The 22821-nt window shown below is 45.1% G+C and overlaps 1 protein-coding gene across 1 annotated transcript in view; it reads left to right on the plus strand.

The window, feature by feature from the left end:
* The first annotated feature begins 4585 nt into the window (after window positions 1-4585).
* The window catches only part of TAF2 (TATA-box binding protein associated factor 2), a 121134-nt gene continuing 102898 nt past the window's right edge, over window positions 4586-22821 (plus strand). The window contains exons 1-6 of the mRNA XM_075828080.1: window positions 4586-4837; window positions 8085-8139; window positions 8927-9087; window positions 9486-9604; window positions 12669-12810; window positions 20707-20938. Coding sequence (XP_075684195.1) covers window positions 4785-4837; window positions 8085-8139; window positions 8927-9087; window positions 9486-9604; window positions 12669-12810; window positions 20707-20938 — 762 coding nt within the window. The 5' untranslated portion in view covers window positions 4586-4784. The remainder of the gene's footprint in view (window positions 4838-8084; window positions 8140-8926; window positions 9088-9485; window positions 9605-12668; window positions 12811-20706; window positions 20939-22821) is intronic.

Here is a 22821-nt window from a genome sequence, read left to right on the forward strand (position 1 = left end):
ACGCGTGTGATTTTCACGCGCCTCGCACAGACCTATGTTAATCTATTGGGCTGTTCAGACTGTCAGTGAATTTCACGCAGCGTTTGACCGCTGCGTAAAACTCACGACAGGTCCTATATTTGCCTGTGTTTTACGCAGCACATACCCATTGAAGTCAATGGGTGCGTACAAATCGCTCTCGGCACACAAAAGCACTTCCGGGTGCTGCGCATGATTCGCGCAACATTAGTTAAATGAATGAAAATAGAAAAGCACCACATGGTTTTCTGTTTACAAACATACAAACAGAGTGTCCTAATGATGCCGGCTGCGCGAAAATCACGCAGCCGCGCACCCCATGCTGATGAGACATGGAGCTTTTGTGTGTGCAAAACGGACACGCTCGTGTGAATCTGGCCTAACAAACTGCACGTGTATGGGGAGGTGAAAGGTTCTCTTTAAAGAAACAATCTCATATTTATCGCCCAGGTTTTGTAGTTTTAGAAATATTCCACTTCTGCTTGACTGAAACGCAGGTTTCGTAAATGAAGTTGCACCTGGTGGATTCAGGGACCTTCTTTTTATTAGGATGTGTTCCAGCCCCCACTATAAGCTTGCAGAGGATTTGAGGTGCCAAAACATAAGAAACACCCCCCCCCCCCCCAAAGGAATTAATCTATGGGTGCGGTGAGCATTTTGACCTCACGGGTGTGCAGTTAGTCCCCATTGAAATAAATGGGACAGATAAAAATAGCCCAGTGGTCACAAAAACTAAAATACGTTTCACCCGCGAGAGGCAAAGTTACAAACACGCCTCTGCAGGGAGGTATTTTTTAATGCGTCGACTGCCAAAAAAGCATGAAAAACGGAGATGATGCCGCGGTTGACCTTGAGAACTGATTGGGGGATTCATACACACGGTAAGTTTTGTTGCAGATATTTCTGCGACTGGAAAGCTGTTCCGTTCACCTAATCCCTGCCCCTGCTGCCGAAACAAATCAGAATACTTCCCCAGAATGCCCTGCTTCTTCCTCCGATCCGGCTCCTGGAATGCAGTTTCGTCCCACGTGACTGCTGCAGCGGTCAGAACAGGCTTTACCGTGATTCAGAGAGGCAAATGCCGGACAAAAAACTTGCATCACAATGTGGAACGTTTTTTTGGATGGAATGTGCTGCAGGTTCCAAGTCTGATACGCTGTGCGGGTTTTTTATGCTGTATCGCCCACCCCTGGGAACCCGGCCTAAGGCTGGATTCCCACAGTACAGATTTTGCATGTATTTTTTAAGCTAAAACCAAGAATGGAACCTAAACAGAAGAAATATATAAAGGAAGGCCTTAGAGGTCTGCTCTCCTGGATCCAATTCTGTTTATAAATTGAAAAATCTGAAACTAATCTGCACTGTGTGAACAAGGCCTAACACATATTGAGGATTTTGAATGCCATCAAGCATACAAATAAAGTTATTTAGCGTTATTTCTATTGTCTACCTTATGAGCCAGGCAGTTTACAGGCTCCGTGTCTGGATGGTGGTCGAGACGCAGCGCGCAGCAGGTGACAGTCTCACTCCTTGGCCGCCAATCTGTTTATGATCCCTTCCCCCCCAGAATCCTCATCTAGCGTTACGAGTATTCCTCCCCAAGCTGGTATTAAAGTAGTCATGATCCACATTCTGCTACCATCACAGAAACTAAGAAGATGTATTCCATCTTTTACATGTGTTGAACATTAAGGGTCTGTTCACATGTTGCAGTGATGTTAGAACCACATTAAAAAAACTGCATCCACTGTGGCTTTTCGATATGGCTGTGGTAAAAAACAACCGCATCAAAAAAATGCACCAAATCGCAGTCAAACCACATGTGCTTCTAAACGCACCTCAACCGCAACTTGTGAATGGACCCAATCCCTGACCCTTGTCCTCAAAACACCCGGTGAGAGTGAATCCTTGTCAAAATACACCAGCGCTGATGCCGTTTCTTCTCTAAGGATATGTTCACACGCACTAATTACGGACGTAATTTGGGCGTTTTTGCCCCGAATTACGTCCGAAAATAGCGTTGACAAACATCTGCCCATTGAAAGCAATGGGCTGACGTTTGTCTGTTCACATGAGGCGTATATTTACGCGCCGCTGTCAAATGACGGCGCGTAAATAGACGCCCGCGTAGAAGAAGTGACCTGTCACTTCTTTGGCCGTAATTGGAGCCGTTATTCATTGACTCCAATGAATAGCAGCGCTAATTACGGCCGTAATGGACGCGGCGTTCAAGCGCCTGCACATGCCGTTACGGCTGAAATTACGGGGATGTTTTCAGGCGGAAACATCCCCGTAATTTCAGCCGTTACGGACGCTGTTGTGTGAACATACCCTTACCTTTCAGAGGAGGACGCTGCCATTGTATTTATTGACCAGGTCCTTGACCAGCAGGAGAAGACCCTGCAATGCGGGAGAGCCCCCTCACCACGCCACCGATCCCTCTGCGTACAGGACGAGACCGACATGGGGAGACCGAGGCAAACAATGGGGATGAAAGATCGTTCAGTGCCCATCATGTTGCAGCGTTGTGGGCAGCACGTCCTGTTTACATGGGAGATGCGCTGCCGACGTGATTTTATAGGCTGCATAAAAAGTGCGGTTAGCCGCCAAATGAGTTTTCTGCCGGCTGATTTCTGACATGTAAAGGCTGTGTTCACACTGTGTTTTTTTTTTTTTTTGCATTTTTTTTTGGGGGGTTTGGTTCATGAGTTCATCTACCGAAACAAAACAAAAAAAGACACATGATAAAAACGCAGCTTGTGAATCCAGCATGATAATCAGGAATGATCATTGGCCCCTGTCAGGGTATGTTCACAAGATTAACAAAATACGTCTGAAAATACGGAGCTGTTTTCAAGGGAAAACAGCTCCTGATTTTCAGACGATTTTTGAGCAACTCACGTATTTTTCGGCCGTTTTTGGAGTTGTTTTCAATAGTCTATGAGAAAACGGCTCCAAAAACGTCCCAAGAAGCGTTCTGCACTTCTTTTGACGAGCCGTCATTTTACGCGCCGTATTTTGACAGCGACGTGTAAAATGACAGCTCGTCTGCACAGAAAATCGTAAGACCCATTGCAGGCAATGGACAGATGTTTGCTGAAGTATTGGAGCCGTCTTTCGAGGCGTAAAAAGCCTCCATTACGTCTGATAAGAGGTCGTGAGCACTTACCCTAAGGGTATGTTCATTAGTAGCGTGAACACTGCAGATTCAGCAACGGATTTCATTGCGGGAAAATCCGCAGCATAAGGCAGTAGCACCAAAGTACATCGGGGAGATTTGCAGCAGATTTTTCATGCTTTTTTTTATTTTATGCCAAAACCAGAATTGGATGCAGGAAAGAAGACAACCATCCATATTCCTTTTCATGGCACTGCACCATTACCCCAGCACGGGTGTCCCGTGATGGCTAGATTGGGTGTCCGGCTGTCTAGTTACCGCCGATCCCATCCTTTTAACCGTCAATAGCGGCATCTAAGTGGTTTTAGACAGGGGGGGGGGGTGTCCCCTTTGTCACCGCATCGGCAGTCGCGGGGTGCCGGACCACCCAGGTCTGCCATCAGTGTATGCCTATTAGGCCCTGCCAGAGGCATAATACACTGCAATACAGAAGCATTATAAAAGCGAGAAACGATCCCGAAGTGAAGTCCCCTAGTGGGACTAAAAAAAGTAAAAATAGATTAATAAAGTTTATAATAAAGAAATGAAAAATCCCAAGTAAAAAACAAAAAAAAAAAAAAAATTTTCCCTTTATTAAGAAAAAAAATATACAGAAAGCTACACATAATTGGTATCACCGCGACCGTAGCGACCTGAACTACAAAACCATTACGTTATTCAACCCACACGGTGAGCGGCATAAAAAATATATATTAAAAACAATGGCAGAATTACGTTTTCCGTTCATCCCGTCTTCCAAAAAATACAATAAAAAGTGATCAAAAAATCTTATGCACCCCAGAATTGTACCAATTAAAACAACAGATCGTCCCGCAAAAACGAAGCTCTTATAAAGCTCAACGGTGGAAAAATAAAATAGTTCTGGCTCTTGGACTAGGGCGACACAAAAACAATAAAAAAAAGTGTTTTTGAGCAAAAGTAGTAATAACATAAAATATATATATCTATAAATTTGGTATCGCCGTAATTGTAACAACCCGCAGAATAAAATGATTACGTTATTTATACCATACAGTAAACGCCATAAATGACAGAGCGAGAGATGACCACATGACAGCCCACACGCAGCCTCCATAGCATCACACATCATGTTACTCTAGCCACTGATAGCCCCAGCACATTGCCCTGTGATTGTTCATGAGAATCCCAGCAGGTGGCGCTGTGTGTATAGATTTAAAAAAACGCAGCGGTTTCTAGACGTGCTGTGGAATATCAAATTTTTGTGGCGGATTTCTGCCACATAATTTATTGCAATGTATGGCAGGACGCATTCGGATTTTAGCGGGGATTTCCAGATCTGGCTCAACAACGTATTGTGCGGCCTGTGACCCGGGAATCGTTCCCAAACGAAAGATGGCGGCGGTGCTGCAGTCACATGATCAGCGATGATGCCGCGAGAAGAGACGTCTGCGGGAAGCGGAAGTGCTGCCGGTTGTGGCTGAGAGCGGGAGAGGAGGTGCTGCTGCTCGGGACGGAGGGTTCTGAGTTACCATAGCAACACATAGGCGCCGCTCCTGACACCGGGGCCCCCGGTGGCCACCGAGCCCGGGATACCAGCCGAGGGGCCACTGAGTGAGGAGCTGCCGCCATGAACAGGAAGAAAGGAGACAAGGCATTCGAGAGCCCCCGACCATACAAACTATAAGTATCTGTAACTGCATGTTATATGTATACTGCTGCCTATACTTGTACGACCCCGTCATATATACGCGTACGACCCCGTCATATATATATACACACACACGTACTACCCCGTCATATATATATATATATATATATATACACACACGTACTACCCCGTCATATATACATGTATACCTCCTCCTGTCATATATACACCTCTCTACCTCCTCCTGTCATATATACACCTCTCTACCTCCTCCTGTCATATACACACCTCTACTACCCCTTCCTGTCACATATGTACATGTATACCTCCTCCTGTCACATATGTACGTGTATACCTCCTCCTGTCACATATGTACATGCATACCGCCTCCTGTCACATATGTACATGTATACCTCCTCCTGTCACATATGTACATGTATACCTCCTCCTGTCACATATGTACGTGTATACCTCCTCCTGTCACATATGTACATGCATACCGCCTCCTGTCACATATGTACATGTATACCGCCTCCTGTCACATATGTACATGTACGCCTCCTCCTGTCACATATGTACATGCATACCGCCTCCTGTCACATATGTACATGTATACCGCCTCCTGTCACATATGTACATGTACGCCTCCTCCTGTCACATATGTACATGTACTCCTCCTCCTGTCACATATGTACATGTACGCCTCCTCCTGTCACATATGTACATGTACGCCTCCTCCTGTCACATATGTACATGTACGCCTCCTCCTGTCACATATGTACATGTACGCCTCCTCCTGTCACATATCTACATGTACGCCTCCTCCTGTCACATATGTACATGTACGCCTCCTCCTGTCACATATGTACATGTATACCTCCTCCTGTCACATATGTATACCTCCTCCTGTCACATATGTACATGTACGCCTCCTCCTGTCACATATGTACATGCACACCTCCTATCACATATGTACATGTATACCTCCTCCTATCACATATGTACATGTATACCTCCTCCTGTCACATATGTATACCTCCTCCTGTCACATATGTACATGTACGCCCCCTCCTGTCACATATGTACGTGTACGCCTCCTCCTGTCACATATGTACGTGTACGCCTCCTCCTGTCACATATGTACGTGTACGCCTCCTCCTGTCACATATGTACGTGTACGCCTCCTCCTGTCACATATGTACGTGTACGGCTCCTCCTGCCACATATGTACGTGTACGCCTCCTCCTGCCACATATGTACGTGTACGCCTCCTCCTGTCACATATGTACGTGTACGCCTCCTCCTGCCACATATGTACGTGTACGCCTCCTCCTGCCACATATGTACATGTATACCTCCTCCTATCACATATGTACATGTATACCTCCTCCTGTCACATATGTATACCTCCTCCTGTCACATATGTACATGTACGCCTCCTCCTGTCACATATGTACATGTACGCCTCCTCCTGTCACATATGTACATGCACACCTCCTCCTGTCACATATGTACATGCACACCTCCTCCTATCACATATGTACATGTATACCTCCTCCTATCACATATGTACATGTATACCTCCTCCTGTCACATATGTACATGTATACCTCCTCCTGTCACATATGTATACCTCCTCCTGTCACATATGTACATGTACGCCTCCTCCTGTCACATATGTACATGTATACCTCCTGTCACATATGTACATGTATACCTCCTCCTGTCACATATGTATACCTCCTCCTGTCACATATGTACGTGTACGCCTCCTCCTGTCACATATGTACGTGTACGCCTCCTCCTGCCACATATGTACGTGTACGCCTCCTCCTGCCACATATGTACGTGTACGCCTCCTCCTGTCACATATGTACGTGTACGCCTCCTCCTGCCACATATGTACGTGTACGCCTCCTCCTGCCACATATGTACGTGTACGCCTCCTCCTGTCACATATGTACGTGTACGCCTCCTCCTGTCACATATGTACGTGTACGCCTCCTCCTGTCACATATGTACGTGTACGCCTCCTCCTGCCACATATGTACGTGTACGCCTCCTCCTGCCACATATGTACGTGTGCGCCTCCTCCTGTCACGTGTGTACGTGTACGCCTCCTCCTGCCACATATGTACATGTACGCCTCCTCCTGTCACGTGTGTACGTGTACGCCTCCTCCTGCCACATATGTACGTGTACGCCTCCTCCTGCCACATATGTACGTGTACGCCTCCTCCTGCCACATATGTACATGTACGCCTCCTCCTGTCACGTGTGTACGTGTACGCCTCCTCCTGTCACGTGTGTACGTGTACGCCTCCTCCTGTCACGTGTGTACGTGTACGCCTCCTCCTGTCACGTGTGTACGTGTACGCCTCCTCCTGTCACATATGTACGTGTACGCCTCCTCCTGTCACATATGTACGTGTGCGCCTCCTCCTGTCACATATGTACGTGTACGCCTCCTCCTGTCACGTGTGTACGCCTCCTCCTGTCACGTGTGTACGCCTCCTCCTGTCACGTGTGTACGCCTCCTCCTGTCACGTGTGTACGCCTCCTCCTGTCACGTGTGTACGCCTCCTCCTGTCACGTGTGTACGCCTCCTCCTGTCACGTGTGTACGCCTCCTCCTGTCACGTGTGTACGCCTCCTCCTGTCACGTGTGTACGCCTCCTCCTGTCACGTGTGTACGCCTCCTCCTGTCACGTGTGTACGCCTCCTCCTGTCACGTGTGTACGCCTCCTCCGGTCACGTGTGTACGCCTCCTCCGGTCACGTGTGTACGCCTCCTCCGGTCACGTGTGTACGCCTCCTCCGGTCACGTGTGTACGCCTCCTCCGGTCACGTGTGTACGCCTCCTCCGGTCACGTGTGTACGCCTCCTCCGGTCACGTGTGTACGCCTCCTCCTGTCACGTGTGTACGCCTCCTCCTGTCACGTGTGTACGCCTCCTCCTGTCACGTGTGTACGCCTCCTCCTGTCACGTGTGTACGCCTCCTCCTGTCACGTGTGTACGCCTCCTCCTGTCACGTGTGTACGCCTCCTCCTGTCACGTGTGTACGCCTCCTCCGGTCACGTGTGTACGCCTCCTCCGGTCACGTGTGTACGCCTCCTCCGGTCACGTGTGTACGCCTCCTCCGGTCACGTGTGTACGCCTCCTCCGGTCACGTGTGTACGCCTCCTCCGGTCACGTGTGTACGCCTCCTCCTGTCATGTCTTGGATCACCCAAATATTTCTCAGGATGATAATAAAGTGATTTTCCTTGTTTTCTCTTACACGACCCACCAGGCCGTCTGCATCAGTAATATAAACTTTCAGCGGAAGTCCGTGATTGTAAGTATTTCTCATCCTATGAAACGCAAAAATCAAAGGTACAGCAGAATATTTTATCATTGCATTTTGGCTTTTCCCTTCTAAAGGTTTTTACAGGAGTTTTATATTATTTTCTATGACTATATAGTTCAGAATATTTAATAATCCAAGTCCTATTGCTGCCAGATAAGAGGAATTGTATTGTATTATGTGCATTTCTCCACGCTCCCTTTATGAGCAGGTTAGTTTTGGACCGCCACAAGAAATTCTATCTCCTGCTGACCTCTCTCCTGGGGTTGTTGCCAGAATACATATTCTGTGAAGAGAGAGCATCGGCGCTGTCACAATACCGGTCATCCACATCTCTATTCATTGACAGCACTGCCTGCATTCTGCTGATGTCATTGGACGGGCAGCTGCAGGGAGGATTGTTTCCCTGCAGCTGCCCAGCTCTGTTACCCTAATGACTTCCACTTGTGATTGGAGTGATTTGGATGAGAGATGAATATCAGTCCGTGACCTCATATACTTCTTAACATGAAATACCTTCCATATGGAAGCTGGTCAGCTGTGGGTCTTCATAAAACCCCAGCAGTCGTCTGTGATCGCCAGACGCTGCTCCATCTGGCCATACACTTTCCCTGCAGTGGCCGCTGCAGGAGAAATAAGGTATTACATGTCGTTCATTCAAAGGAATGACCAACTAAGTAAAACGTGGACGGGTTAAGTCCGCCATAACAGCAAAACCTGTAATAGTGAATGAGTATTAATGTGCGGAATCTAACCCCCATTTCAATATTTCATTTAGGGTTACGTGGAGCTGACAATTTTCCCCACAGTCACTAATCTGAACAGGATCAAGCTGAATAGCAAACAATGCAGAATCTATCGAGTGAAGGTTAATGATCTGGAAGCCGCGTTCATATACAACGACCCCACGCTGGAGGTCTGTCATCACGAGTCCAAGCAGTGAGTATTGCGAGTTGGTGGCTTCATGCCAGGTATCTGGGGGGATCATTTTGTTGTTTTTAAGAAATAAAGGCGTTTAATCATTGATTCGAAATCCATTTCTATTATTAGCCTCTATTCATATTAGTTATTCACTTCTTGTCAGAGGTTCTAGTATTTTTGACCACAAGAATAGCGCAGTCTGCAACGTTGTTCTTTTCGGCAATAAAAAAATAATCCTACGATTGGGTGCTGTGTAATATTACATTACTTCGCAAGCGACTGGGTGTTTCAGCAGCCGGACCCACGCAGGTTCTTACTGAAGGGGTTTGTCTTGATGAGATGACCCCAATATTATTCATCTGTCCATCTGAAGTTGCTCACTGCAAGTTTTCCTTTGCTTTTTACCATTCCTATAGGCGCAACCTTAACTACTTCTCCAATGCATACGCAGCGGCGGTCAGCGCAGTTGACCCAGACGCAGGAAACGGAGAACTCTGCATCAAAGTCCCATCGGAATTGTGGAAACATGTCGACGGTAAGGCTGAAACACGCACTTTGGGGGAGTCGTATCAAAACCGGTGTACAGAAAAGGTGGAGTAGTTGCCCATAGAAAACAATTGGGTCGCTGCCTTCCACTGGAAAGCTAAAATTAAATTAAAACACAATCTTCAAGATCTATGCTTGCTGTCAACGGGGGAAACCTTGTTAAAAGCTTTACTTTTGTGGCGTTGAAAAGACATGACTGGCGTGTGAAATGTTTGTCTTAATAGATTCCCCCCCCCCCCAAAGGTTGGAAACAGTCGTTGTTTACAGTCGGAGGTTGAATATATGTCCTCATTATAGAGCTTCTGTATAAATCTTAATATGCGTTGCAAAGTTTCTTTTTTGAATCAAATAATTTTTTTATAACATTTTTACAATTTACATGCATGAAAACAACCTTGAACATCCTCCCACCTCCCACTTTCCCCTAACCCACCCCTTGCTCAAAATGAGAATCAGCGTTTCGAAAATAACCGTGCATAACACAAATTGGTGCGTGTTACATGAAAGAAACAGACCACTAGAGGTCAATATCATAACAACCTCAAGTCACTGTTTTAGTCAGCATGAAAGAATATTTGCCAAATACAAGACACATTATCAGCACATCTCATACACCTCATTATCAGAGGAGGGCGGGAGACTAGCGAGAACTCACAACGTCCCCATTCCAGAGATCTGATCAGAGAGGTAATGGGTCTAGGAGCAACGCAGCTGAGGCCAAGTCCGGTGTATCCAACCAGGGAGCCCATAAGTCCTCAAACCTCTTATACTTGCCCCGCCGTATATATGCACATTTTTCGAGCCGCAGCAGAATATTAACCCTGGATTTAAATTATGCGTTGCAAAATTTCAGCATGTCAAGTGTTAAACGTTTAACTTCTTTAAAGGTTATGGACGCCTTTGACATGGGGATTTAAAAAAAAAAATTTTTTTAAATATGTTCGTGGAATTTAAAAAAAAAAAGTTTTGCGCGAAGTTTAAGCCTGCAATTTTCATTCGTTCATTCATTTTCAGACCACCTGATATGCAGTTTGTAACCTGCTCCTAGTTTCAGACTTTTCTTTGTCCAGTAAAACAAGATGGATGTGAGTTCTGTGACTCCAAGATGCTGCTGCCTTCACTAGCTCCCATGTATCCGCACAGCTTCATTCCTGTACTGCTTTCTCTCTCTCTCCTACAGCACATGAGGGATCTTTTTCCCTCGTACTGACAGACACTGATGCTGAGGAGTCTGTGATCTACCCACCCACCCTCTCGGTTCTCTCAACACTGTTCGTTTGTGTGATTTTCCCCCCCTCTTCCCTTTGCATATTCTGACCTGGGTGTACACTGATCTTCCCCTCTCTGTAACTGTGCTTTGCTCTCTATTTACACTCTGATACTAACAGCCTGTGTGATCTGCCCCCCTGAACACTTGGGTGCTTCCTCCTGTTCTCTTTTTGAACTTCTCTGTACAACCTCCTCCCCCTCCCTGCTGTTATCGGCCCCATGCACACGACCGGGCCCGCAATCACAGCCCGCGACTGCGGGCAAGGCCCCGGCCGCCGACTGTCATCCGCATTTTCTGGCCGTGCTCCCATACAAAGTATGGGAGCACGGCCCGCAAAATGCAAAAGAATGGACATGTTCCATAATTTTCGGAACATTTCCACGGCACGGACACCCATCCGTAGCGCTACGGAAAGGTGTCCGCGTTCAATGAAAGTAAATGGGTCCATTTTTGCAGAGCGCAGTTGCGGTCCGCAAAACCTGAGGTTATTTACGGTCGTGTGCATGGGGCCTTACTCAGAAGGGAGGGGGAGAGCAGACACAGCCAGGGGCATTGCTGTTGCATCTATGTCATAAACAGTAGGACAACCAGCTAGGGGAAGAAGTTATAGACTCGACAGCAGAAAAATGGTAGGACGTTTTTAATGAAGACTATTTAGAAAGTGTCCTTCGCCCTTAACAGACCATGGACCTGTATTGGCAGGACGCGATCGAGTGCTCACACTTTATACAGTATGTGTATTAACATTTTTTGCCGCACTGAGCTGCTCTACACATCTGGGAGGAGGAGATAATGATTTATTCATCAGTCACTCAGTATGCACATGGCAGTGATTCCATAGATCGTATTGTAAGAAGCGGTTCATGAGTATGTAAGCGCTCGCTCCTCACTGTCTGTCACATAGAAGCCGGTTGTTGGATATCCCTAATCTCATCCTCTACCATGTCGTGTTGTCTCACTCAATGTGGCAATATTGTTAATACATGCAGATAATAGGTGTAATTCCTCATATTGCCAACATCAATTTGATATTTCTACACAACTCCCTTGTATTTACAGAACGCTTATTTAAAGAGACTTTGTCACTAGTTTATTAATTCGCCATCTCCTAACTAATCCAATAGTTGCTTTGATGCTGATAACTACATCGTGATTCGTTTAAAAAAAAACAAAAAAAAACAACTTATTATTTTGAAAGTTATGTTCATTTTTCTAAATCTGCTGATTTGGCTCTAACAGCCACTTACGTAAATTTCGTCTATTAAATTATGTTTTATTTTCAATTGCCCAATCAGCATCATACAGGTCTCCTCTTCACAGCCCAGCGTGATCTCCGCTTCAATCGCGAGATCACGTTGTGTTGTCGCTTCCGCGGGTCCTTCACTACAGCGACTCAGAAGACGGTCCCTACATCGCCTCCAGCCGTGACGGACGACTCTCATCCACAGCAGCAGCACTACAGTCACCTCCTGTTTGGCTATTCGAGCCACATTAGCATATGTATGAAAGTGAACATAGCTTTTTTAAACAAATCACACTGCAGTGATCAGCATCAAAGCGCCTATTAGATTAGTTAGGAGATAGGGAATTAATAACTAGTGACAGATCCACTTTAAACGGAAAGGCTCTTTTAAAGAGGATTTGTCATGAAATAACGATAGAGATGACAAATTCTCTCTAGAATGCTACATTTACTCATTCCATCCAAATATACAGTATCAAAATTGCTGAATAACAAGTAAGAACAAATGTTATTTCTTTTACTTTATTCTAAATCTTACAGAGTTAAAAGTACTGAAGGTTTACATCGAGTTCTCCCTGGACCAGCCTAAAGGGGGCCTTCACTTTGTAGTTCCAAATGTGGAAGGAAGTATGGCGGAGAAAGGGGCCCATGTCTTCTCTTATGGATACCAGAACTCCACCAGGTAACGTGGTGCTGCATGGCCATTTAGGCGTATATAGAGAGGTCATCACCTCCATACCTAAAATACAGTTTGACTTGTGACTTATTATTCGGTAATTGGTCACAAGGAATCAGACAAAGCTTGACTTGTTCAATGTTGCTGCTTTCGTGTATGATGCCGTGTGCACGTAAAACAACAGGGGTTCACCCGCATTAAAAGGAAGCAGTAGAGGACTCTTTTGTCTACCATTGTTTCCTTTACACTGTAGTACCTTTGGTGTGGGCTGCAGTGGATCAAGCTTAAAGTGGATCTGGACAGCAAATTCTCGTGACCATTCTGCTATTGTACCAAACGACAAGCAAAAACATTGTGCCTTTTGGATAATAGCCAGAAGAAAGAATACACAGATAGTTATTAATCTGGTGTTCCCTCTCAAGCCTCTTGCCAACCTTTATTAACCCCTTCACAGCTGCCATACGGCTATATACACACGTTCCAACTGCCGATGCCCTGTGCAGTTGTCAGTATATAAACGTTAGCAGCCTGGAATGGGGTTTACTGAGTGCAGTGCTCCTTCAGTGTAAGCAGAGCTGCACTCATGTCTGCTGGGGCTTTGAGAGCTCCGGAATACACCCCCCCCCGTAGATAGCGCCACACACAACCCCCTGTAGATAGCGCTGCCTTTAGGAGTGGAATCCCCGACCATCGCTCTGGCTGGGGATTCCCCCTCCTAGAGGGAGCCCCCAAAGTTTCTACATCACCCTGTATGGAGCCACCTAAGCTTTGGCCGGGAATTCCGCTCCTAGAGTTAGCCCCTGACGTCACTGTCCTTATATGGACAAAGACGTCAATACGCTCCTCTAGTGGTGCTATCTACAGGAAAAGGGTGACATATGGGGGAGGTGGGGTGCTTGCTATCTACAGGGGGTGGGACTATCTACATGGGCACTGGCACTACCTACACTGGCACTATCTATGTGGGCACTATCTACAGTGGGCACTGTGGCACTATTTACAGTGGGCACTTTCTATGTGGGAAATGTGGCACTATCTACATTGGTATTGTGGTGTTTTCAGGTGGCTGGGACAGAAAAAACCCTAACTAATAAAACTCATCCATTTTTTTTTTAACGTCCTTGCAAAATGGATGGCAAATGGCGGTGAAAAACGGTCAGACGGCCGGGAAATGGATTCAAATTTTGAGACACATTGATGCAAAACAGCCATGAAAAACTGACCGTTGATCCGTTGTTGACTGCTTTTTTTTTTTTTTTTTTCACATTGTGGGCTCATTGAAATGAATGTGCATGGCCTGTGATTTGCGGGCGGCCCTCATGCATACCACTACGATCGCGCGCATGATGCCTTAGGGTAGGTACACATGTAGCGGGTTTTTTTACCTTTTTTTTTTTGTAGTGTCTGTAGAGGTGCCAACATCTATTCAAAAATTAAATGCGCCAAATTGTGGCACATTTTTTGACACATTCTAGGCGCAGACACATTAGCAAATCTGCCCCGATGTTTTGTAAAAAAAAAAAAAAAAAAATGCATGCAAATTCCTCTTTCTGGCTAAAAGTCTGACCCGCGCAGAGAATGAGACACAACACCATGTATACATGTCCGTTATACCAATATCTGCAAGGATATTATAGTTACAAAATCACCAGAAATGTAGAGACTTGATTATGCGGGTTGGATTAGATGTGTAACTGCTCATTTCCTCACCCCTTTAGTAGAAAAGAAAAAGTTCCCCTCCATAGGTGCCAATCATAGAGCACATATCCTTTCTCATTGGTATGAGGTGTGATAAGTTCCTGCTTTCCCCCCACAACTGAGGGTGGGCTCATAAATGTTCTTTGTGAGCCCATGTTGAGGCTGATGAGGAGCGACGATTACAGCCGAAGGTGAAGAGATCTTGGCTGAATGCTTCTACCCCTTCGTTTCAGCGATGATGGGAGTCTCCACCTGTACCCCCACCAATAAAACTTCTGATATGTCGCTATGACCGTTAGTTTTTCATTCGTCCCCTTCTCAGCTCTATATTCTGCCATCCCTCAGTTGTTTCAGCCATTATTACATAATTCGGTTGATATTCCGTCCAGAGTTTAGTGACTGCTTTAATTACAGCCATTTCCTTTTGTCACACGGAAAACTGAAGGTGAAGGGTAAATCGGTGGTACATGTGAATTTATATACGATAGGTAAGGGGAAAGTGTCATCTTCCTAACCTTCCAGGCGCCTTTATTTCCACTTTACGAACCTCCTTAGTCCCCCAATAAGGTGTTTGCAGTAATAACGGAGGAGGAGGAGGATGCAGCAGAAAAAGTAACCCAAAAATATTATTTGTCCCTTAACCCCTTCCCGCACCTTGACGTTAATGCACATCAATGTGAGCAGTCACTTCGCACACCTTGACGTGCAGTAACGTCTGTGCTTCCACAGTTAACGCCGCGCGGCGCTACACCGCAGCGGTGGTTAACTGTGCAGGGTGTCTGCCCTGCATTCCCCGTTGCCGATCTGTGGCCCATCGCCGCTGATTTCGGCAGTTAACCCCTTAATTACGGCGTTCGATTTTGAACGCCACAATTAAGGTGTTTAGCGCTGATCGGCAGCCCCCACGTGAAATCACAGGGGCGGGCGATGGTACCCATGGCAATGGCTTTCCGGGCTGCCATGTACAGAAGCCTATGAGGACCACCCGGAGGGTGGTCGTCGCGTAGGCTTCCTGTCAGTGTGACAGTTACATCACAATGACAGTTGGAGTACATTACACTACGTGTGTAGTGTAATGTGTTCCAGCAGCGATCAGAGCTGCAAGTCTAAGTGTCCCCTAGTGGGACAAGTGAAAAAAGTAAAAAAAAGAATAAAAATGTTTTAAAAAAAGTGTAAAAATAAAAGTTATAAGTGACATAAACAAGAACTGCTTTTTTTCCTATTATAAGTCTTTTATTATAGGGAAAAAAATGAACGCGTAAAAAAAAGTACACATATCTGGTATCACCGCGTTCGTAACGACCCCAACTATAAAACTGTAATGTTATTTTTCCCGCACGGTGAACACAGCAAAAAAAATAAACGAAAAACAAAGCCAGAATCACTATTTTCTGGTCACCACCCCTCACAAAATATGAATAAAAAGTGATCAAAAAGTCGCATGTACCCGAAAATAATACCGATAAAAACTACAACCCGTCCCGCAAAAAACAAGCCCTTACACAGCTTTTTTGACTGAAAAATAAAAAAGTTACATCTCTCAGAATATGGTGACAGAAAATAAATTATTTTCTAAAGAAGTGATTTTATTGCGCAAACGCTGCAAAACATAAAAAAAACCTATATACATCTGGTATCGCCGTAATCGTACCGACCCGCAGAATAACGTATAACGGTCATTTATAGACGGTGAACGCTGCAAAAAATAAATAAAAATCATTGTCAGAATTGATGGTTTTTGGTCACCTGGCTTGCCGAAAAATGGAATAAAAAGTGCTAAAAAAAAATGGCATGTACCCCAAAATGTTACCAATGAAATCTACAGATTGTCCCGCAAAGAATAAACCCTCACACGGCTCCGGTGGAGAAAAAATAAAAAAAGTTCCGGCTCCCAGAATATAGCGATACAAAATGTGCAGAGCGTTCCAAAAGCGGATAGGATCGGGCGCCATTTATAAGGGCCACAAAGGCCACATATCTGCGGATTATTATTTATTTACCCCATTATTATACCCTCTTATTATGCCCTGATGTACTCTGCCCAGCTTACATATGCCCCCACATTATAAACTGAAATACCAGCAAAACGCCAGAGCTACTACCAAGCTAAATCTGTGCTCCAAAAGCCAAATGGCGTCCCTCACTTCTGAGCCCCACAGCGTGCCCAAACAGCCGTTTACGTCCACCGATATGGCATCGCCATACCCGGGAGAACCCGGTTAATATTTTATGAGGTATTTGTGGCACAAACTGGGCACAACATATAGTGCACTAAAATGGCACATCAGTGGAAAATTTTAATTTTCACTCTGCACCATCCACTGTACATTAAACCCTTTGCGCACCACGACTTAATAGCATGTCGTGGTGTGGGGGGTGATATATGGAGCATCTCACGCTCTGAGCCCGCGCCATACACTGCGGGTGTCAACTGTGTATTACAGCTGATACCTGGGACTAACGGACAGAAACAGCGATCACGCTGTTACAGGAGCCTGTAAAAATGACAATATACTGCAATACATTAGGCGGGATTCACACGACCGGGTCGTTCCCGAGCCCGAGTGTCGGCCGGTAAAATCGGCCATTTTGCCCGGCCGGTTTGCATAAAGTTATGCATCCGGGCCGGGCAGATCCGGACAGTGACATCAGCGGCAGCTCCTGAAGGGGAATCCCCATGTGTTCGGGGATTCCGCTTCAGGAGTTTCCCCTGATGTCACTGCCCAGATATGGACAGAGACATCAAGCGCTCTGTCCAGGAGCGGAATCCCCGAAAACACGGGGATTCCGCTCCTTCAAGGAGCTAAAGTGCGGCTAGCACATAGCAGAGCGGGGAGATACCTCCCCGCTCTGCTATAGTGGCGTCGCTACAGTAGTAGCAGCCGCAGCAGCAGCAGCTGCTGCTACTACTACTAGCGGCGCCATCGAAGGTGTCGCCGAGCCAGGGTGCTTTTAACAAGCAGGGGAAGGGAGCCAGCGCAGCGCTCCCTTCCACCTGCTGTACACCCCGGCCCTGCAACTCAGTGTACAGCGATGCCATTCGTCAGAATGGCATCAACTCCTCATCCTCACATGCACTCTGCGCTGTGAGGAGGAGGAGATAGAGCGCAAGCGCCGGGAAACCCGGCCATCACTCGGAACACATTCCGGTGATGGCCGTGTAATACCCGGCCCCATAGACTTCTATGGGAGCCGGGCGGCCGGGTGCCCGGGCAAAGATAGAGCATGTCCTATTTTTTGACGGCCGGATTTTCCGGCCGTCAAAAAATCGGTCGTGTGAATAGCCCCATTAGGGGTCTATCATTCCTAATGCAGCCGGGTGCCGGCCGATTTATGAACGGCCGGCACCCGGCCGGGAAACCCTGCCGTGTGAATGAGGCCTAAGTATTGCAGTGTATTCTACCAGTGATCGAACGATTGCTGGTTCAAGTCTCCTAGGGGGACTAATAAAATGTGTAAAAACAAAAGTAAATAGTTATTATTAGTGGAAAAAATTAAATATTTAAAGTCCAACAAGAAACCCTTTTCACATTTTTTCTCTAAAGTAATGTAAAAAAATAAAAAAAAATACACAAAATTGGCATTGCTGCGTCCGTAAAAGTCCAAGCTATTGCAATATACCATTATTGAACTCACACGGTGAATGCCGTGAAAAATAAAGAATTTTAAACGGCAAAGTCACCGTTTTTTTGGTCACCTTCGCTCTACCAAAAAATTTGATAAAAGTGCTCAAAAAGTCTTATGTACCAAAAAATGGTACCAATAAAAACTACAGCTCGTCCCGGAAACAATAAGCCCCCACACCGCTCTATTGACGGTGGCTCTCGGAAAGCGGGGAGGAAAAAAGAAAAACATGGATCAGTTTGGAAAGGGTTAATAACTTTCTAATGAAAAAACATTTATGCCCACACGTGGGGTATTGCCGTACTTGGGAGAAATTGCTTTACAAATGTTGGGCGGCATTTTCTCCTTTATCCTTTTGTGAAATTGAAAAAAATGCAACATTTTAGTGGAAATAATGTTGATATTAATTTTCACTGCCTAATTCTAATAAATTCTGCAAAAGACGTGTGGGGCCTAAATGCTCACTATATCCCTAGATAGATTCCTTAAGTGGTGTAGTTTTTCAAATGGGGTTACTTTTGGGGGGCTTCCACTGTTTCGGTCTCTCAGTGGCTTTGCAAATTCGACATGACACCCAAAAACTATTCCAGCTAAATTTGAGCTCCAAAAGCCAAGTAGCGCTCCTTCCCTTCTAAGCCCCGGTGTGGGTCCAAACAGCAGTTTATTACCACATATGGGGTATTTACGTAATCAGGAGAAATTGTTTTACAAATGTTGGGGTGCTTTTTCTCCTTTATTCCTTGTAAAAATTAAAAATGTCTAAGTTCTTACTGAAAAAAAGTAGATTTTTACCTTTACAGAATAATTCCAATGAATTCAGCAAAACAACTGTGCGGTCAAAATTCTAACTTTACCCCTAGAAAAATTCCTTGAGGGGTGTAGTTTCCAAAATGGGGTCACTATTGGGGGGTTTCCACGGTTTTCATCCCTCCAGTGCATTGCAAACGCAACACGGCACTGAAAACTATTCCAGCAAAATCAGAAATCCAAAATCCAAATAGTGCTCCTTCTCTTCTGAGGCCTGCTGTGGGTCCAAACAGCAGTTTACCACATATGGGGTATTGCTATAATCGGAAGAAATTGCTTTACATATGTTGGGGTGTTTTTTCTACATTATTCCTTGCAAAAATTTAACATTTCTACGTTTTTTCACAAAAAAAGCAGATTTTCATCTTCACATACGAATTCAAATAAATTTAGCAAAAAAAAACTGTGTGTTCAAAATCCTAACTATACCCATAGATAAATTCCTTGAGGGGTGTAGTTTCCAAAATGGGGTCACTTTTGGGGGGTCTTTACTGTTTTGGTACCACAAGACCTATTCAAACCTGACATGGTGCCTAAAATATATTCTAAAAAAAGGAGACCCCAAAATCCACTAGGTGCTCCTTTGCTTCTGAGGCCGGTGTTTCAGTAAATTAGCGCACTAGGGCCACATGTGGGATATTTCTAAAAACTGCAGAATCTGGGCAATAAATATTGAGTTGCGTTTCTTGGGTAAAACCTTCTGTGGGAAAAATGTATTACAAATGAATTTTCGAAAAAAAAAAAAAAAAATGAAATTTGTGAATTTCCCCTCTACTTTGCTTTAATTCCTGTGAAACACCTAAAGGGTTAAAACACTTTGTGAATGCTGATTCGAATACCTTGAGGGGGTGCAGTTTTCAAAATGGGGTGATTTATGGGGACTTTCTAATATATAAGGCCCTCAAAGTCACTTCAGAACTGAACTGGTCCCTGAAAAAATAGGCTTTTGACATTTTCTTGAAAATATGAGAAATCGCTGCTAAAGTTCTAAGCCTTGTAACGTCCTAGAAAAATAAAAGAATGTTCAAAAAACGACGCAAACATAAAGTAGACATATGGGGGATGTGAACTAGTAAGTATTTTGTGTGGTATTACTATCTGTTTTACGATGAGAAAGTCGATGAGAAACAGTGGCTCAGCGCTTCGTTTTACCGATTGGTCGGGGGTCTCAGTGCCCTGATCCTCACCGATCAAAACTTCTGAAATGTCGCCATGGCAAGTTTAGTTACCATTTAAGGAGTGATTGGTATTTTTTGTGATACTTTAAAGGGAACCGGTCACCAGCATTTCACCTATTGAACTTTACTTATCCCACACTGGCCGCTGCTATCTTAAGTTCATTACCGTTATTTCCGCTCCTAAATTCCTCATCCGACTGTAAATATCGGTCTGCAAACATTTTGCGCCTTTTAGCGTAATAGTCCGGTGTCCCTTTGTGCGCACACACCAGGAGAGGACATCAATGTACAAGCACGGGATATTCCTCGGAAAGACTTGAGGAATGAAGATATGACTCTTTTCTGCTCATTAGCATACGACGCGGGAACACTAAAGAACTGAATGCTAAATCTACAGAGCCGACTAAGAAGACAATTCTAGGTTATATAGAAATGATTTTTCACCCACTACCAACAGGGATTGCTGGATTAATAGGTGAAATGCTGATGACAGGTTCCCTTTAAGTGCAAGCAGTTTTTATTTGTCGTGTCTGTTTAGGACTTTAAACGTATCATTTTCATGAATGAAATATTTTTTTGTTACATTCACATTTAGGTTCTGGTTTCCGTGTGTGGATTCCTTTTCAGAACTGTGCACGTGGAAGTTGGAGTTTACAGTAGATGCCTCCATGGTGGCCGTGTCTAATGGAGACCTGGTGGAAACTGTTTACACTCATGACATGAGGAAGAAGACTTTTCATTACACGCTCACTATCCCAACTGCATCTCCGAACATCTCGCTTGCAGTAGGGCCCTTTGAGATTCTTGTGGACCCTTATATGCATGAGGTAATAAGTGCAGGAGGTTTGTGTATCTGATCCCTACTTACTGGTCATATATTGGTATAATTACAAGAAGGACAGAAACCAAAGAACATCTTCCTCACAATTCCAAACATCACTAATTGCTGTCAGCAGATGATTGGATAGTGTTAACACCTGTACCCTTTCACCTGCCCATATATGTACAGCATGTAATGGGGAGGGCTGCACGTACCCTGGGGCACTTTACATTTTCTTACTACCCTCCTGCGTTATTTAGATATTGGTGCTGTTATATTTGGTGCCTGATATTTAAATAACCCCCTGAACTGTCGATGGGGCGTGTAATGGCAAAGGGGCGTGTAACATTGCTGTGACACTGTCCAATCCGCTACGGACAGTGTCACGGGAAGAGCTGGAGAGAAGAGCGTATGCACGCACGCGCAGCTCGGAGCTATGCGCGCGCATGCTCTCACTCTTCAGCTCTCAGCAGACAAGGACAACACTGATCTCTCGCGAGACACGCTCTCCTCTCCAGCTCATGCTGTGGCACTGTCCGTATCTGTTTAGACAGTGTCACAACCATAGTAACACGGCCCCTTGCTAATTATACACCCCATTGATAGTTCACAGGGTTACTTAAATATCGGGCGCCAAATATTACTGCACCGATAACTTATTAACGGAAATGGATAGGAATCTTTTTTTAATGTGCCCCAGGGTTTGTGTGGCCCTGCCTATTGCATGCTGCACTCAGCTGCACGTGTATGGGCAGGTGAAAGGTTCTTTTTAAAGGGGTTGACCCTCCAGGGCAACCATTCTCCATCTGCCTTAGTTGGGCATAACAGCACCCTCTGTCTGCCAGAGTGGAGAGCCACCAGGAGCAGCTCTCACTCTGGAGGACTCCATGCCACCATGTATTATATGGACCCCAGTTAACTTCAATGAGCATCTTACAAATACTATATTCTCCCTGGAGTGATTATAGCTTCGACCACAGAGGATGGTTCTGCCAATCTTACTCTCCGCTGCCTGTTTTAACAGATGATGCAGTTCTGATGTTTTTTACTTTTGAAATGTAAGAAGTTTGTGTATACTATTTGTCATTTATAACTAAGAACCAAGCTAGATTCAAGTGGTGTATTGTGATGTTTATGTATAGTTCGCTGAATAAGGAATATGTTTTCAGTATGATACAGGAGCGTTTTTGGTGGGTAGACGGTTGGCTGGGTAGGTAGTTGATTGGGTAGATGCTTGGTTTGATAATTGGGTTGGTAGGTGGACGGATGGGTAGTTGGTTGGATGTATAGGTAGTTAGTTGGTTTGTTGTATAGATTGGTAGATGGATGAGTATTTAGATGGTTGGTTTATGGTAGGTAGGTAGGTCGATGGTTGGATTGGATAGGTAGGCAAATGGTTGGTTTCATAGATTAGGGGATGGGTAATAAGATTGTTGTTTGGATGGGTTGAAGGACGGTAGTTAGATGGTTGGTTAAGTGGATGGATGGATAGTTAGATGGTTGGTTGGATGGATGTGTTGGTAGATGGTTGGATGGCTGGATAAGATTGTAAGTAGATAATGGTTGTATTAACCATCCATCTACCAACCACCTTTTCATCCAACTATCTACCAACCCATCCATCCAACAACCATTTAACTACCCATATAGTTGTCGTTGCTAGACGGCAGTTAGATCCATCTACTTACAATCTGATCCAGCCATCCAACCATCTACCAACACAACCAACTAGCCATCCATCCATCCACTTAACCAACCATCTAACTACCATCTACCAATGATAAATGTATGGGTAGTTAAATGGTTGTTGGATTTATGGGTTGTTAGATAGTTGGATGAACATGTGGTTGGTAGATGAATGTTTAGTTTCAATAGATGGGTTGGTAGTTG

This window comes from Rhinoderma darwinii, chromosome 5, assembly GCF_050947455.1.
Source record: "Rhinoderma darwinii isolate aRhiDar2 chromosome 5, aRhiDar2.hap1, whole genome shotgun sequence".
Lineage (NCBI taxonomy): Eukaryota > Metazoa > Chordata > Amphibia > Anura > Rhinodermatidae > Rhinoderma > Rhinoderma darwinii.